The following is a 16885-nucleotide window of genomic DNA, read 5'->3' as shown; positions in this document are numbered from 1 at the left end:
TTAAAAAAAAGTGACATAAATATAGTATGCAATAAAAAAATAGGAAGGAGAGAGATATGGGAAAAGAAAGGGTTAATCAGAGCTCTTTCCTAGCAAGTGCTGATCAACCCTTTCTTTTCCCATATCTCTCCCCTTCCCATTTTTTCATTGTATACTTAAAGGGATAGCACCAAGGTTAGACTTACCTTTTATTTCCTAAAATAACTTGTATATCTCAGTGCCAATATAACTATTATTGTTGCATAAATATAGTATGGAAAGCAATGAGAGAAACAGGGAACATGGCTCCCAGCTACTGATAAGTTGGGCTATTTATAAGGCCGCTGGAGATCTGAATTCCAGTGAATTGAAGACCAGTATCCCCATAGCAGACAAGAAAGGGTGTCATGTTAGTTATTCTACAATACCCACACATACTTGATTTACACAAAATATTTGGTACAACATTTAAGAGCGTTATTCGATCATTTTGGGCTATTCAATAACAAATGCCAGTGATTTCAGCACATGCATCTATTTCAGCAAATGAAATTTTGAATCACATATTTGCTGTAACAATTTTACGCTAATATCACAGCGTATATGTCATAGCCAAAAGCAATGTGTTGTCACAGATCTGCAGAAGTCCTCTCTAGTTATGTCACAATATTAGAGAATACTTGCCCCTATTGCAAATCCCTGCTTGCCCCCTCCACAATAAATGACCCCTTCCACAATTGTAGTGGGCCGTAGCTCTGGTGGCCTGCGTCACATTAGTGACACTTTATCACTGTCTGCACGAACTAAAATCAGCAGTAACTTATGCCATTCTCTATTTGTGTTTTTTTACATTTCAAGCACCAAATACACCATGTTAGAGTTTGCAAACGATAATCTGGCCGCATTCCCTGGCTCAGGAGCGCAGCATGTGCAGAGAGAGCCATACTAGGCCCTTCCCACAAAGCTATTGTTTATAATCCCAGTGTAATATCACTTTAACCATCTGTCGGCAAGAGAGAGCTGCAGCGCTTTGCATGGAAGTGTAGTACAGCCCACTGGAGAAACCAAGGGGTTAACTGCATACATTGTAGGCGTTACAGTCTACAGATACATTTTCTGACATCCCCTTTAAGGCCCCCAAGTTAAAGGGATGTCCAGGCCGCTGGAATTAGGCTCTATGGGGGATGGGCACAAGCTAAAGATGGCTGAGCTTCTGCAAGCGAGGCATTCTTCAGTTGGCTGAAAGTTTGTAGGAGCCGTCTGGCCCGGTGGGTACTTACCGGTCATAGCGATCCGTGCTGCCGGCTGCAGGTGTCAGCTGGCAGCCGGGGCGGGAAGGCTATAAACCCAGCACAAAGAGGTAAGATTTGCTGCTATTACTTTGACTATTGGTGACAAAGGCAGCACTCGCGGCTGTATGGCTGGCACTGGCATGTGTGACAGTGAGCCTGGGTAGTAATGCCTGCAGGCAGCAGAAGGCCTCGGGCTTATAATGGTACTTAAATAACATGCTTGGGGATAACAGTCTGAGGACTGATGAATAAGTGACGCAGGGACAGTGTATGAGAGTGACATATATTTAGCCTATACACAAATAATAAGCAAGGGGCGCAAGGGCAATGTCTGGTGTTAACTTTGATGCTGGGACACTGTCTGGGGGTGACAGAATTAGTCTGTGTACTAACAATGAGTAAGGGACATAAGGGCGGTGAATAGAGGTAATAGTAAGGCTGGGTCACTGTGTCTGGGAGTGACAGAAAATTAACCTGTTTACTAATAATTGCCAGGGACACAAGGGCAGTGCATAAAGGTATCAGTGAGGCTGGGTCACTGTGTCTGGGGGTGACAGAGAATTACTATGTGTGTACTAATAATGAGCCAGGGACAGAAGGGCAGTGCATAAAAGTATCAGTGAGGCTGGGTCACTGTGTCTGGGGGTGACAGAGAATTACTATGTGTGTACTAATAATGAGCCAGGGACAGAAGGGCAGTGCATAAAGGTATCAGTGAGGCTGGGTCACTGTGTCTGGGGGTGACAGAGAATTACTATGTGTGTACTAATAATGAGCCAGGGACAGAAGGGCAGTGCATAAAGGTATCAGTGAGGCTGGGTCACTGTGTCTGGGCCTGGGGTGACAGCGAATGACATGTTTACTAATAATGAATAAGGGGCACAAGGGCAGTGTCTGGGGTACAAGTGAGACTGGGTTACTGTGTCTGGGGGTGACAGAGAATTACCATGAGTACTAATAATGAGCAAGAAGCACAAGGCAGTGTCTGGAGTTATCAGCAAGGCTGGGTCACTGTGTCTGGGGGTGACAGAGAATTACAATGAGTACTAATAATGAGCAAGAAGCACAAGGCAGTGTCTGGGGTTATCAGCAAGGCTGGGTCACTGTGTCTGGGGGTGACAGAGAATTACCATGTGTACTAATAATGAGCCAGGGACAGAAGGGCAGTGCCTGGAGGCATCAGTGAGGCTGGGTCTCTGTGTCTGGGGGTGACAGAGAATTACCATGTGTACTAATAATGTGCCAGGGACACAAGGGCAGTGTCTGGAGGCATCAGTGAGACTGGGACACTTTCTTGTAGTGACAGTGAATTAGCATGTGTACTATTAATTAACAGGAAGCATAAGGCAACATCTAGATGTATCTGAATCTTAGACACAGTGTTTGAGGTGACAGGGAATTACACTGTTTACTAATATTGATTAAGGGGCACAAGGGCAGTGTCTTGGGTATCTTGGGTTACTGTGTCTGGGGGTGACAGATAATTACCATGAGTACTAATTATGAGCAAGAAGCACAAGGAAGTGTCTGGGGTATCAGTGAGACTGGGTCACTGTGTCTGGGGGTGACAGAGAATTGCCATGAGTACCAATAATGAGCAAGAGGCACAAGGGCAGTGTCTGGGGTATCAGTGAGACTGGGTCACTGTGTCTGGGGGTGACAGAGAATTGCCATGAGTACCAATAATGAGCAAGAGGCACAAGGCAGTGTCTGGGGTATCAGTGAGACTGGGTCACTGTGTCTGGGGGTGACAGAATTACCATGTGTACTAATAATGAGCAAGGGGCACAAACCACAAAGACAGAGCTTGTAGGTGTCAGGGAGGCTGGGGAATTCTTTAGGGGTGGCAGAGTATTAATCTAGGCACCAATAATGAGCAAAGGGAACATAGACAGTGTGTCTAGGGTGACATTTGTACTTTTTAAGTTTTGTTAACAACCTGGTGATAGATAATGAAAATGGATGCAGGGGCAATATATCTGGAGACAAGTGCAGTATGTCTGCAAGTAATAGATTGGTGCAATATGTATGGTGATCGTATAGGGTCAAGCTTGTTCATGAAAAAAACATTCCTGTGATCTGATAAAAGTAAGTGGCTTGTTGACAGTGTCTGGAAATGACAGCCAGGAACTGTGATTTGGAGTAACATTGATGTTGTGGTATTTTTTTTGTGTGTTTTGCAACAACCTATGAAAATACCTACAGGGTACAGTATGTCTGTTGGTGACTGTGAGTCTGGGGAAATATACCAGTTGGTCATAGGCTAATACATTCTATTCATTGTGCTTGTGGGTCATAAAGAGAAAATGCTTCTGTTCTGGGCCATTGTCTTAGTGTAACAGTGATAGTCTACCTATTTGGAAGTGGCTGTTTGTTTGTAGGGGGCATTGATGATGAGCAGTATATCTAGTGCAGGGAGAAACATATCCCAGGAACTAGGTCCAAAAATGTTAATCCTGGTTTCCTAATTTTTTTTTATTTTTTTTTTACAAATATCTACATTTATTTGATTAGTGATAAAGGATAAATGATAAAACTGTTTTGCTTTTGCCACACTGAAGTAATATGTGAGACATAAAAATTCTAATCAGTAAAACACCAGACAAATGTTTTGAAAGGACTTGAAAGTCAAATTTGAAATGCAGTGTAGTGAGACACTATGATGTCACTGTCAATCTGTGCATCAGATACGTGTATGTGCCTGTGCTGGCCCCTGAAGTGTGTCCATCTCCCTCTATCTAAAACAATGACAACAACTGCATTGCAAAAGATCTGATCACAAATCAGACTTGGGGATGTGCCTACTAGTGTAGTCTGTCCCCCATGATCCCATCCTGGCCTTGAAATCACATGATCACATTGACAATCATATGATTTCACTTTTCCAGCAAGGGTTTACATCAGAACTTTGTTCAGATCTACCCCCCCCCCCCCCCCGACATGAAGGGGTAAAAAAAATCTGAAGCTGTCATTTGTTGATCTTATTTTTTCTGCTGTGGCCACTTATGGACAGATACAAATGAGGTCCTGCACATACAAAATATCACTGTGTAGTGTGTCTAAAAGTCAGTGTTCAGTATTCCATGTAATGCACTTCAAGCTTTCCAGTGGCAGTTTTCAAGTATTAATTACAGGAAAAGCAGGCAAAATAAATAAAGTGCATTTCAATAAAAATTTTTATCACTATGTATGATTGAACCATTTATGGGGAATTAGAATTTGCATTTAATGTCATTTTAAACACTGGGTCATTAGAATTAATTTATGTGTTTTGTTGTCAACAAAAACAGATCCCTAAATTAAGAATTCCAAAATCCGGGATTATTCTGAAATCCAGACTTTATTTTTTAATAAAATTATTAAAAGTTTTTCCCCAACAGTCACTACTTTCTCTGCCTGTCTCTTAGGTTTGGTTCTTTGTGTTATAAAATTCAAATGCAAGTCTATATTTATTAACAAAAAAACCCCAACTATTACCTTTCTGATTACAGTACTGTATTATCATTATGATAGTACTTGTATAAAAAATATTAAAAATGATATAAAAAAACATTTAGGTTGCATGTATAAGCTGTATTATGGCATGAAAATATTGACTAAATGACATTGTTGTTTATAAAATAGAACAGTATCTTCTTCCACAATTCAATCCCAGCCAAACCAGGACCATCTAACTTCAGTAAGAAAAATCACAGTCAAATGACAAATGATATAATGTGCTCTTCATGGGAGAATAGTGGACTATAACCACTTACTCATAGAGAAAAAAAGCATCAGCCAGACAATACAGAAATTTCACAGCGGAAGAACAGGAAACGCAGTTTACTGTCATATCAAACTTTTACATTTTTAGTTGCAATTATAGAGTTACTATGTAACATTGGACCTCAACCCCATTAAACATATTTGGGAATGTTTGAAAAGAGAAAATGTGAAACATACTGTAACATGTCTAAACACTCTCTGGGATATTTTAAAGCAATGCTGTAATAATGTGGACTGTAAAATCCCCATTGCGGGGATTTAAAACACAGTAGTGTAGAGTTGATAAGAAATTAGAGCATGTTTTTTTTTTTTTTTACTATTATGGACCTTTAAAGTGAAATTCAATCTTAGCATTTTACAAACGCTAGGATTGACTATTGAAACAAATAAAGGGGACTTTCAGTCATGAAGTATAAGATACTTCATGTAGAAAGCTCCTTTTATTTGTTTCAAACAATCGCCGTTCTTAGCTACTACAGCAGCCCACGGCTAAAACATTTTTTTGATAAGAGGTGACGTTTTCACCTCTTAGCCAATAGCTGTGCTGTAAATCCGGCTTGGCGCCCATGGGAGCCGGATTTACCGCACAGCTGTTGGCTAAGAGGTGGAAACATCACCTCTTAGCAATACATTTTTTTAACTGTGGGCTGCTGTAGCAGCTAAGAATGGCGATCGATTGAAACAAATAAAGGAGCTTTCTAAATGAAGTATCTTATACTTCATGACTGAAAGTCCCCTTTATTTGTTTCAATAGTCAATCCTAGCGTTAGCTGGTTGGTCAGTAAAATCAGTTGTGTGCTGTGCTAAAGTAGAACTCTGTACTGGAACCAAAGCTCTAAAGTAACAAGAATTCTTCCACCAGGTTGATAAAAATGGGCATTAGGTATACAAAAGAAAAAAACATTTTTTTCTCTCTCTTTTTACCAATAAATTGTGTCTAGAATCTGTGTAGAATTGGATTGTTGGGTTTTTATTATATCAGTTTCATACTGTAGTGCAGGGTTCTTCAAACCATGGGTCAGGACCCATTGCTGTGCCGCAACACCATGTTTACTGGGTCGTGTGTGTGTGTTGTAGCAGAGTGTGTGTGCTATATGAGAGTGTTTGGTGTGTGTATGTTATATAAGTGTGTGTATGTTATATGAGTGTGTGTTGTAGCAGTGTGTGTGTGTGTGCTATATGAGAGTGTTTGGTGTGTGCTTTAGCTATCTTGTTGTATATTACTTCAGAAACTTTCAGACCAATCAAAAAAATAGGGTAACAATGGTATGGGGTATCATTGCACTGGGTCTTGAGAAAAAGTTTGAAGAACCCTGCTGTAATGTATAGTAGAATTGATTTCAGTACACACTTTGTTAAACATGGAGGAAGTCCTGCTGGTTTAGAACTTTGGTTCTAGCAGTCCATGGGGTAGTAAAGATGCCCAGCATGCCCAAATAAGTACCTGAAGATGCATCAATTGTCTCCCCCAAATTATTAAAATATTTATATAATGACAAATTGTTTGGAAAATGTAAATGACTGCCCTTGGTAAGTAATTTTATCCCGTCATATCCTGTCTTTCATATTTCCTTTACATTTAGGCATTGCTATTACTATTTTCCTTTTAGTCATTGAATTCATTACACTCTAAGTGTCAGAGGTTGTTCTAAAAATAAGATTTTAGAACTGTTCTACTCAAAAACAAAAATCAATGTCTGGCTTGCTGGTGCCTTTATCTTTTTGTTTCTAAAGACTACTTCTGTCACCAGATTTGGCCTTTTCACATACTTATGCTATCAAGGATGAGATAATCTGGGCGCCAGACAAAGAGGAAATTGCTAAACTGGCGATAGAGTGGGATTTTTCAGGTGGATTGTCTTTCAATCGTAAATTACACGTCTACTAAAATAGTAGTGTCGCTAACTTGTACTTTTGTTAAAAAAACACAATTGACATAATCATGAGGTTTCTGTGAACTTTATGGGATATAAAAGTGTGAAAACAAACTCTGTGTCCTAGCATTGTATTATTGTGCTATTGCTTTCATAATTTATACTCTAGAGCAGCAATGCACTACTAGGACCTAGCTGAATACATCTGGCAAGCCATTGATAAAAAAGGCATATGTGGGTAGCAGTCATTACCAGCTAGCTCCCAGTAGTGCATTGATGCTCCCGGGCCTACCCTGCAGCATGTGTATCTCATAACTGTCCAGGAAAACATGGCAACCCACTTTTTATCTAGACTAATTGAAGTTATAGAGATGTAAAGAATAATCACATAGGTGCTGAACATTCAGGTCAGTAATGTTTATAGACAAATTATATAGACTGATTAAGGTTTATAGACAAATTATATAGACTGATTAAGGTTTATAGACAAATTATATAGACTGATTAAGGTTTATAGACAATTATATAGACTGATTAAGGTTTATAGACAATTATATAGACTGATTAAGGTTTATAGACAATTATATAGACTGATTAAGGTTTATAGACATATTATATAGACTGATTATTATGAAACATTTATGTAACATTTATTAATAGTCCACGTCTATCTGTCCTCACCAGAAATAGCACATAAGTGGTTCCATGTAAAATAAAGCTGGAATTTCTCAAGCAGTAACATCTCTTTTTATTTTAACTTTCCTTCCAGGAGTAAGGAGTTTCTAAATCTTCCACTTACGTCTCTGGTATTCGATGGGGTTTTGCACATGCTATTGTTATATACTGTGAAGAAAACTAAGCTTCTTTCTGGAATTGAGCTGTGTAGATTAGGGTTGCATCAGAATATAAAGTACAAGTACTCTAACTAAAACGCTTATTTCTTCAATATTTTAAAAGAGATTGCACTTCCCCATAGTGTTCACAGGAGAATCTTTGCTTGAATTAAATACATTATATAAAGCACCTATTTACTGTTTAATGTCACTTTAAGAGCCAGATTTTTTTTATAAGGATAAACCTAAATTACAGTAACATTTATATATTTAAAAAAAATATTGGTAAGTCTTCCAGAACAACATATTTTCTAGATATTAACCTAGCTAGCAATTTCCTATGCGCCATGTCTTGGCCCAGTCTGCTGGTTATGATGTAATCTCTCATTTCCCTTTTGGTGTCCACACAGATGCACATAATAACAAATGTAATTTCTTTTAAAAGGGACACTGAACCCATTTTTTTTTCTTTTGTGATTCAGATAGAGCATGCAATTTTAAGCAACTTTCTAATTTTACTCCTATTATCAATTTTTCTCCGTTCTCTTGCTATCTTTATTTGAAAAAGAAGGCATCTAAGCTTTTTTTTTTTTGGTTTAGAACTCTGGACAGCACTTTTTATTCGTGGATGAATTTATCCACCAATTAATAAGAACATCTAATAAGAGCATCTAAACTTACATTCTTGCATTTCAAATAAAGATATCAAGAGAATAAAGAAAATTTGATGATAGGAGTAAATTAGAAAGTTGCTTAAAATTCCATGCTCTATATGAATCGCGAAAGAAAAAATTTGGGTTCAGTGTCCCTTTGAGTTCTAATGACGGCTCAGAGCCGTCATGAGCACTCTCCCACCTTGAGGGAGCTCTGGGGGCTCCTTACTGCTCCTACCCCGGCGATCGTGCCTGTAGAGTGACAGGCATCGCCGGGGCTTCACGTGATGCGCGGTGACGTCACGCGCAATTACGTGATGACGTCACCGCGTAACTTTATTTATACTTAACAATGTTAAGTATAGGAGGAGGGGGCATGCTGCTTAGAAGCCTGTATCTCAGGCATCTAAGCAGCTACAGACCCCCAAGACCCATTGTTGGAAAGGTAATCGCCTAACCTTTCCAACAGAACAAAAAAGTTAACAATGTTTTCAAAAATTTAAAAAATAAGAAAAATAAAATATTAGCACCCAGGTGGGAAATGGCTTAGCAGCCAAAGGGTTAAAGTGTTTTTTTTCACTGTCTGGATAGTAAATTATTTTAAAGGCATTAGGTTAATTCCATAGTCTAAAGGGGATACATCATGAATACTAAAACCACATTTAACTTCTGCTTCATTAAAATGCAATAAAAACACTTGTCAGGTGGGAAATGTGCAATGGATTATGTAATTATGCAATCTAGTAAATCAAAGTTGCACTTTGAAGTGTCAATATTTAAAAAACAAAACAAAAAGACAAATAGAGGATTGTAGTTAGGATGACCTGCTCCTGTTTTATTAACATCAATCTACATCATTGGTGGCCATTTTCCTTACATATGGGGCCTCAGATCAACATTTTAAAAGCCTTAAGAGCCGCATATAAATTTATAGCTATGAAACACACAAATAACAATATATTTCCAAACAATGTCCACATTTTTAGTCTTGCTTTTTCTTGGGGCCGTACAATCTAGCACAGAGAGCCACCAGTGACCAGCCTGAAATCTGTGTTTTTGTCTAAATCTTATTCTTTTTGAAAATCAGTGTTTGGTTCTGTTATGTTGCAATATTACAAACCTATGTTTAAAAATCCTTGTAGAAATGTGATTTATAATGTTTCACTTTTATTTTTCAGAAGGCCGATGTAGCAAAAATAAAGTATTCTTTACTGCTAATGATCCTTGGCTGAGGAATTTGGGGCAGAGAGTTCCCATTGGGCTCCACTTACAATGTTCAATACTACAGAGAAAGAAGACAAAGAGATAAAATTTAATCCAAGTAATAAAAGTATATTGAACAGTTCAAAACCTTCATTTTATGGATCTGAATGTCACATGGTAATGACCTCATCAGTGCAGTCTCTCCATGATGGCATGGCAATGAAGATCGGAAATGTGCAAAAATTTGATATATTAGAAATTCCATCTGTAAAAGTTAAAGAAGAAGATAAACTTCACCAGGAGCTGCCCATATCCAGAAGGGAACTCAGGTGTAGCCTTTGTTTTGAGACATTTCAGTATGTTTCTGAACTAATGTTTCATGAGCAAACACACAGCGCTTCTAACCATTTTGAATGTCAACTCTGTGGTCGGCAGTTTCAAAGTACTTCCAACTTGAAGGACCATTATAATGTGCACACTGGCGAACGTCCATATAAGTGTGAATTGTGTGCCAAAGCTTTTACTCAATCTTCCTCTCTATTAACACATAAACGCACCCACACAATGGAGCAGCCTTACAAGTGTGAGGTTTGTGGGAGACTTTTTAGAGATGCCTCAAATTTCATTAAACATAAGCGTCTTCACAGCCAATCAAAAGAGCTAGGAAAGCAAGCAGAAGTAAAAAACCAAATCTTGTCTGAGAAACCATATGGATGTTCATATTGTGAAAAATCCTTTAAGCGTACTTCTGATTTGAAAGACCATGAACGAGTACACACCGGGGAGCGACCATACCGTTGTTTGATATGTCAAAAGTGTTTTACTCAGTCTTCAGTTTTAACTGGGCACATGCGTATTCACACCGGGGAAAGGCCCTTTCACTGTGATATATGTGGCAAGACCTTTAATAACTCTTCCAACTTCAAGAAGCACCAACGTACACATTCTGTGCAGGACATGTTGGCAAAAGTTTCCAGAGATGGTGGTTTTCCCATCCAAAAACACCCTCTTCGAAGTAAAAATGGTACCACCTATTTAAAGGGTATCAATGCTGTTCTTTATAGTAATGGTTTAAACTTGAACCATAATGGAACATTTGAAAAAGTGATAAAAGATGAAGACTGTGTACTTGTAATGGAAAAAGATATCACTCAGGGAAATAGTGATAGCATCCCTAATGTAGATGGACTGCCACCCCCCTCTGTTGGAGAAGCAAATGTTACAAAGAACAAAGGCAAAAAAACCTCTGAATTAAAAGACCAGGAAACTAGGGAACAGATGATTTTTCAGGATGCTGTGTCTAGGAATGTTGTGTGTTCTAGTATTAAAGTGAACAAAAAGAATGACTGTGCAGCCAATGGATTGAAGCCTAAACATAGTTTAGAGAGCCATATAAAACCAAATCTAACAGGGTCACTTGGACTTTGCTATAAAACTCACAGTTCATATAAGGACATAAATATGCTCCAAAAGACAAACAGTGAGAAGGAATTACATCAGCAAATAGTGGAGGAGAATATTGCCAAATGTTCCCAACAATCTAAAATGACTAATTCCAAAGATGATCATGTTGAAAAAGAGTCCAAAACTTTAGTTTCTGTCGACCTAGATATAAATTGTGAAGATTTAGCACAATGTGAACTAGATGACAGACAAAACTTAATAGATAGTGAACTTGGCAATGGCAACGACCTATCAGAGTCTGAAAACACATTAGTGGAGAGAACGATGGAACATTGGGACCTGGGTACAGATGATCAATTTGGTGATGATGACAATGAATTTCTTGAGATAGACGCAAAACCCTATATCTGTTTTGTATGTTCTAAGAGATTTAAAAGGGCAACTGACCTAAAGGAGCATTTGCGGGTACATACTGGTGAAAGGCCATTTGTCTGCCAAGTTTGTGGCAAAGGATTTACCCAGTCATCTGCCCTTTCTAGTCACCAGCGCATTCATACTGGTGAAAAGCCCTTCCAGTGTGATGTGTGTTACAAAAGGTTCAATAACTCTTCCAACTTCTCTAAGCACAAGCGAGTACATACTGGAGAACGCCCTCATAATTGCCCACTGTGCGGAAAGAGCTTCCAGGAAAAGCGTAGGGTAAAGAGGCACCTAAAAGCTGTTCATCAAATTCAAGAGTAAAGATGCAAATTTTATGAAATCCATGGAGAATAGAAAAGAAAAACATTATTCAAAAAATTGTATTTTATGAATAATTATATTGATTTAGTCAACAATATATTCTAAAAAATGAAAATACATATCCAGAGTAAAGGACTTAGCATGAAATGCAGGATGTAAACCCTTATCAAATCGTACACTATAATGTGGTAGATTTTCCTAATTCATCAATAATTAATATTTTATATAGCAATCTGAATGTCCAAATTGCAGCATATGATAATTAGAGTCTACTCCTTAGTGCCTCTGGTTGATACAATTGAATATATTTTACAAATACCATTTTCCTTTTTGCTGTTACATATAACAAAATGGTAACCTTTTCATTTAAGCTAAAGAACACTATACTAAGACTACACTTTCAAGAATACAGTGTTACTACAATATTAATTTGTATTTTAGAATGCCCATAAATATTTCAGAACATCTGTCTTTTGACCTGGAAAAAATGTATCATTTTTTTCATGTGTTCTCTTTTACATAGCTTATATTTAGTATTAAACAATGCAACCATTTTGCAGTCATAATACATTGTAGTTTATTTTTGTGATGTTATTTATATGCATAACCTTTAGCTGCACAATATTAAAATTACTATTGTTTTATCACATGCACACATTTTAGAAATTAGAAGTCAGTCCCTGTATAATAGGTTGAGATTTTAATAAAGGTAAATCCAGTGCTGTATTTAATTATGTTTGGGATAAATACAATATTTAGATTGATTGATTTATTCTGCTCTTTCCACCCCGGTTGGCAATCTGTATGGTGCTGCAGGAATACCTGTTGATTGTATGTATGTCTAAGTGTACTATTTCTTTAGTAAGTAATGACATTGGCACTTAATATTTGCATCCATTAATATGTGTTTACCATTTTAAGAATGTGCCCATCAATAAAACATCATACTGACCCAATAGCAACTACTCAGTTTTATTGGACAGTGGCAAAAACATCTGCTAAAATATAAATTTCAGCTCCAAGAAAAAAACAAACAAAAAAACCCCACTAAAGTGCAAAAACAGTAATGCTGCTGCTTCTTGTAATGTAGAAATACTTAAAGGGACAGTATACTGTAAAATTATTTTCCCATTAATGTATTTTCAATGACTTGTTATACCAGCTGCAGAGTATAAAATGTATGAGAAATTGCACTTTCAGGTGTATTTGTGTATGAATTCGCTTGTATTGTGCTTTTAAACCACAGCCTATTACAATGGGTTGAGCTTGCAGATAAAATTGTCATTACACACACTTGCTTTCTTATCTTATATCTGTTTGTAAACCAAAGCTTAATACTTAGAAAATTAGAAAATTAATGTTTTATTACTTAAAGGGCCATGATACCCAAATGTTGAAACACTTGAAAGGGATGCAGCATAGCTGTAAAAAGCTGACTAGAAAATATCACCTGAACCTTTCTATGTAAAAAAGAAAGATGTTTTACCTCAAAATGTCCTAAGTATTCACATCCCATTGTAAAGGACTTTTAAGCAGCAAATCAGTATGTCTGTCCAGGAACAGCTAAGGGAGTGAGCTTTCATGCACTCTTATCTTATTTCCCTATTTAGTTTAAGGACGTTTACTATGAAATCTCATGAGAGTTAAATTAAATCTCATGAGATCACAGTAAAAGAGTTCATGACCTCAGCACTGCTGATGCTGATTGGCTGCTGTTCATTTCTTCATTTTTTATTTTTTTTTGTACCTACAGCTGAGCAACAGCGGAAGTATATTTTTTTACACAGAACTTGCTCTGCTGAGCTGAGGAGACTGTGAGGTAAACTATCTTCCTTCTTTACATAGAGATGCTCAGATGATATTTTCCTGTCAGCTTTTAACAGTTATACTGCATCAGTTTCAAGTGATTTAGCATATGAATATTATGTCCCTTTAAACTATCCTGCACCCCACTGAGAGTGTAATCTCTTCTGCTGGCTGTGTTTAAAGGGACACTGAACCCAAATTTTTTTCTTTCGTGATTCAGATAGAGCATGCAATTTTAAGCAACTTTCTAATTTACTCCTATTATCATTTTTTCTCCATTCTCTTGCTATCTTTATTTGAAAAAGAAGGCATCCAAGCTTTTTTTGGTTCAGACTCTGGACAGCTTTTTTTTTTATTGGTGGATGAATTTATCCACCAATCAGCAAGGACAACCCAGGTTGTCCACCAAAAATGGGCCGGCATCCGTTCTCTTGCTATCTTTATTTGAAAAAGAAGGCATCTAAGCTTTTTTTTTGTTTTTGTTTAGCACTCTGGACAGCACTTTTTTATTCGCGAACAAATTTATCCACCAATCAGTAAGAACAACCCAGGTTGTTCACCAAAAATGGGCCGGCATCTAAACTTACATTCTTGCATTTCAAATAAAGAAACCAAAAGAATGAAGAAAATGTGATAATCGGAGTAAATGATAAAGTTGCTTAAAATGTCATGCTCTATCTGAATCATGGAAGAAAAACATTTGGGTTCAGTGTCCCTTTAAATAGGCTTATCAATAGCATAGACTCCAGTATAGAAATGTTCAGTATAGGTGGGGAAACCACAGGCTAAATCAGCTATTTCAAAGGCCGAAATAGGGGTAAAGGAGCTACTTGTAAACAATATAATACACTCAAGCAGGTAAAATGAATCATTGGAAACAATTTAAAGGGGAGAATTTTTTGTGAACTATCCTTTTAAAGGAATATGAAACCCCCCAACATTTATTTTATGATTTAGATAGGGTAATTATTTTTTTATAAAATTGTTAATTTACTTCTATTATCAAAATGTGCTTTGTTGACATGGTATTCTTTGTTAAACAGAATATTTAGGCAGCTAGTGCTCACGTTTGGAGAATTATATGGAAGTGGTTTTGCACAAATGATTTTGAGCACTAGATGGCAGCAGTGCTAGCACAATGTATAATTCTACAGAAATGTGCTCACTCCTGAACCTACCTACCTGATTTTTTATTAAAGATACCACGAGAATTAAGTAAATTTAATAATAGAAATAAATTGGAAGTTTAAAAAAAAAAATTATGCTTTCCCTGAATCATGAAAGAAAAATATAGGGATTCATGTCTCTTTAATCTGCAGCAGATAGTACTATAAATAATATTTTTTTTTTTAAATGGTTTAATATAATACTAAATACTACTATATAGCAATAATGCTAATTAGAAATATACAGGAGCTTTTCAGCAGAGTTTACAGGGCTTTTGTCTCTTCAAAGTGTTCATTATTCATTCTCATATATACTAAAGTTAATATTTAGTTTTGGTTTTACATTTGTTTTGCTTTTTCAAAAGCTTAAATGGATTTTATAGAATAAATAAATGATAGATATAATGATGTATTCAAAGGAAAGAGTAGTCTGAGAACAATATGTAGATGTATTTTTTTTTTTTTTTTTTTATATTAGTTGCTTAAATATTGAGATATAAAGGTTTGGATTACATAAAGTACTTTAGTTGCTATAAAATAATAGGTGATACCATGTTAAAACTAAGGCTTCCTTTATTTAATTTATTCTGCTGAGACAAAATTAGGCATAAAGTGTGCAAGTATTAACTATGTATGGAATATATAAACAAGTTAATTTAAAGGGAAATTGTAACATAAAAATATTTTTATAATATTTAAACAACTAATATAATAGTTTTATAAAAAACCACATCTAAGGCTAATCTTTGCTTTAAATACATCATTATGTCTAGCGTGTATTTACAGTTTAGCATCACTTTAACATGCTATATTGCACATACAGCTGTTGTTTGCAGCCTTTATATATCCTTAACTAACTGTCATCAGCAGAACATTTTAGATAAGGAATATCTAGGTTCCAGCATGGCCATACCCATTACTTTATTGCAATGTTCAGAGTTAAATTATGCTACATAAACAAACATTTTAGATTACAATATCCAAGTATTAATGTCCCTTTAATTCCAATAATTAGCTATCATTAGCCACTGCCAATTAACAGTGAGATCTTGAGATAGATCATTTTAAATAATATATTTATACACAGAACTGTTTCAAGCTACCTAATTACATTTTTATTTTGAGTTATTATAATAATATAGTGCTGTTAGCTAGAATCATGTAGCAAATCACAAGGGCTTACTTAAAGGGACAGTATACAATATAATTGGTTTTCCCTTAATGTGTTTCCAATAACTTTTTTTTACCAGCTGCATAGTATAAAATGTATGAGATTTGCTTTTTTAAGACTTATTTGTGTATATGAATAAGATGATTTTGTGTTTTGAAGCCACAACCTAATAAAATGGGTTGAGCTTGTACGTATAATCAGATCTCATTAATCCAATCACCAATACTTGGAGAGAACAATGGAAAATTAACATTTTATTACCTTATCTCTTCTATAACCCACTGGGAGCGTAATTTTTTCTACGGCTGTGTTAACACAGCTTGGCCTTGAGGCCAAAAGCTTTCAGGATGGGTGGGGATACCACAGGCTAAATAAACTATTTCAAATGCCAATATAAGGGTAATGGAAATACACTCCAGCAGGTAAAGTGGATCATTGGGAACAAATTAAAGGGGAGAACATTTTTGAATAAACTGTCCCTTTAACTTTAGCACATGACTAATTGAACTTTTCTTTATCTTCCATTATATATGTCATATATGGCTGAGCTGACTGAATAAATTATCTTATACTGATGCATTTACCTTTTAGTATCTTAACAGACAAGTGTTTTCTCATATATGTTGTAGCCATAATTTTATATCATGTATGAAATTTACAAAGATGAGACAATTGTTTATTTATATTTACATATGCTACAAATTACTGTAGTAAATATTCTAATGTATACTATATTATATTGTGTGTGTTTGAATGATTTCCACTGGTTTTGTTCCCACATCCATTTATATGAAAAACATAATTTATGTAAGAACTTACCTGATAAATTCATTTCTTTCATATTAGCAAGAGTCCATGAGCTAGTGACGTATGGGATATACATTCCTACCAGGAGGGGCAAAGTTTCCCAAACCTCAAAATGCCTATAAATACACCCCTCACCACACCCACAATTCAGTTTAACGAATAGCCAAGAAGTGGGGTGATAAAAAAGTGCG

The 16885-nt window shown here is 36.3% G+C and overlaps 1 protein-coding gene and 1 long non-coding RNA gene across 2 annotated transcripts in view; one reads left to right on the top strand and one right to left on the bottom strand.

The window, feature by feature from the left end:
• Positions 1 to 1448, bottom strand: part of LOC128638575 (uncharacterized) — a 79634-nt gene extending 78186 nt beyond the window's left edge. Inside the window, exon 1 of the long non-coding RNA XR_008399107.1 lies at positions 1260 to 1448. This is a non-coding gene — a long non-coding RNA (uncharacterized LOC128638575). The remainder of the gene's footprint in view (positions 1 to 1259) is intronic.
• On the top strand, positions 1004 to 16621 carry LOC128638570 (zinc finger protein 93). Its single transcript, XM_053690605.1, has 2 exons — positions 1004 to 1339; positions 9575 to 16621. Exon 2 carries the CDS (start codon positions 9669 to 9671, stop codon positions 11742 to 11744), a length of 2076 nt encoding a protein of 691 aa, XP_053546580.1. The 5' UTR covers positions 1004 to 1339; positions 9575 to 9668; the 3' UTR covers positions 11745 to 16621.
• The last annotated feature ends 264 nt before the right edge of the window (positions 16622 to 16885 follow it).

This window comes from Bombina bombina, chromosome 8 (assembly GCF_027579735.1).
Source record: "Bombina bombina isolate aBomBom1 chromosome 8, aBomBom1.pri, whole genome shotgun sequence".
NCBI classification, from domain to species: Eukaryota; Metazoa; Chordata; class Amphibia; order Anura; family Bombinatoridae; genus Bombina; species Bombina bombina.
This window is presented reverse-complemented; position numbering and strand designations above follow the sequence as displayed.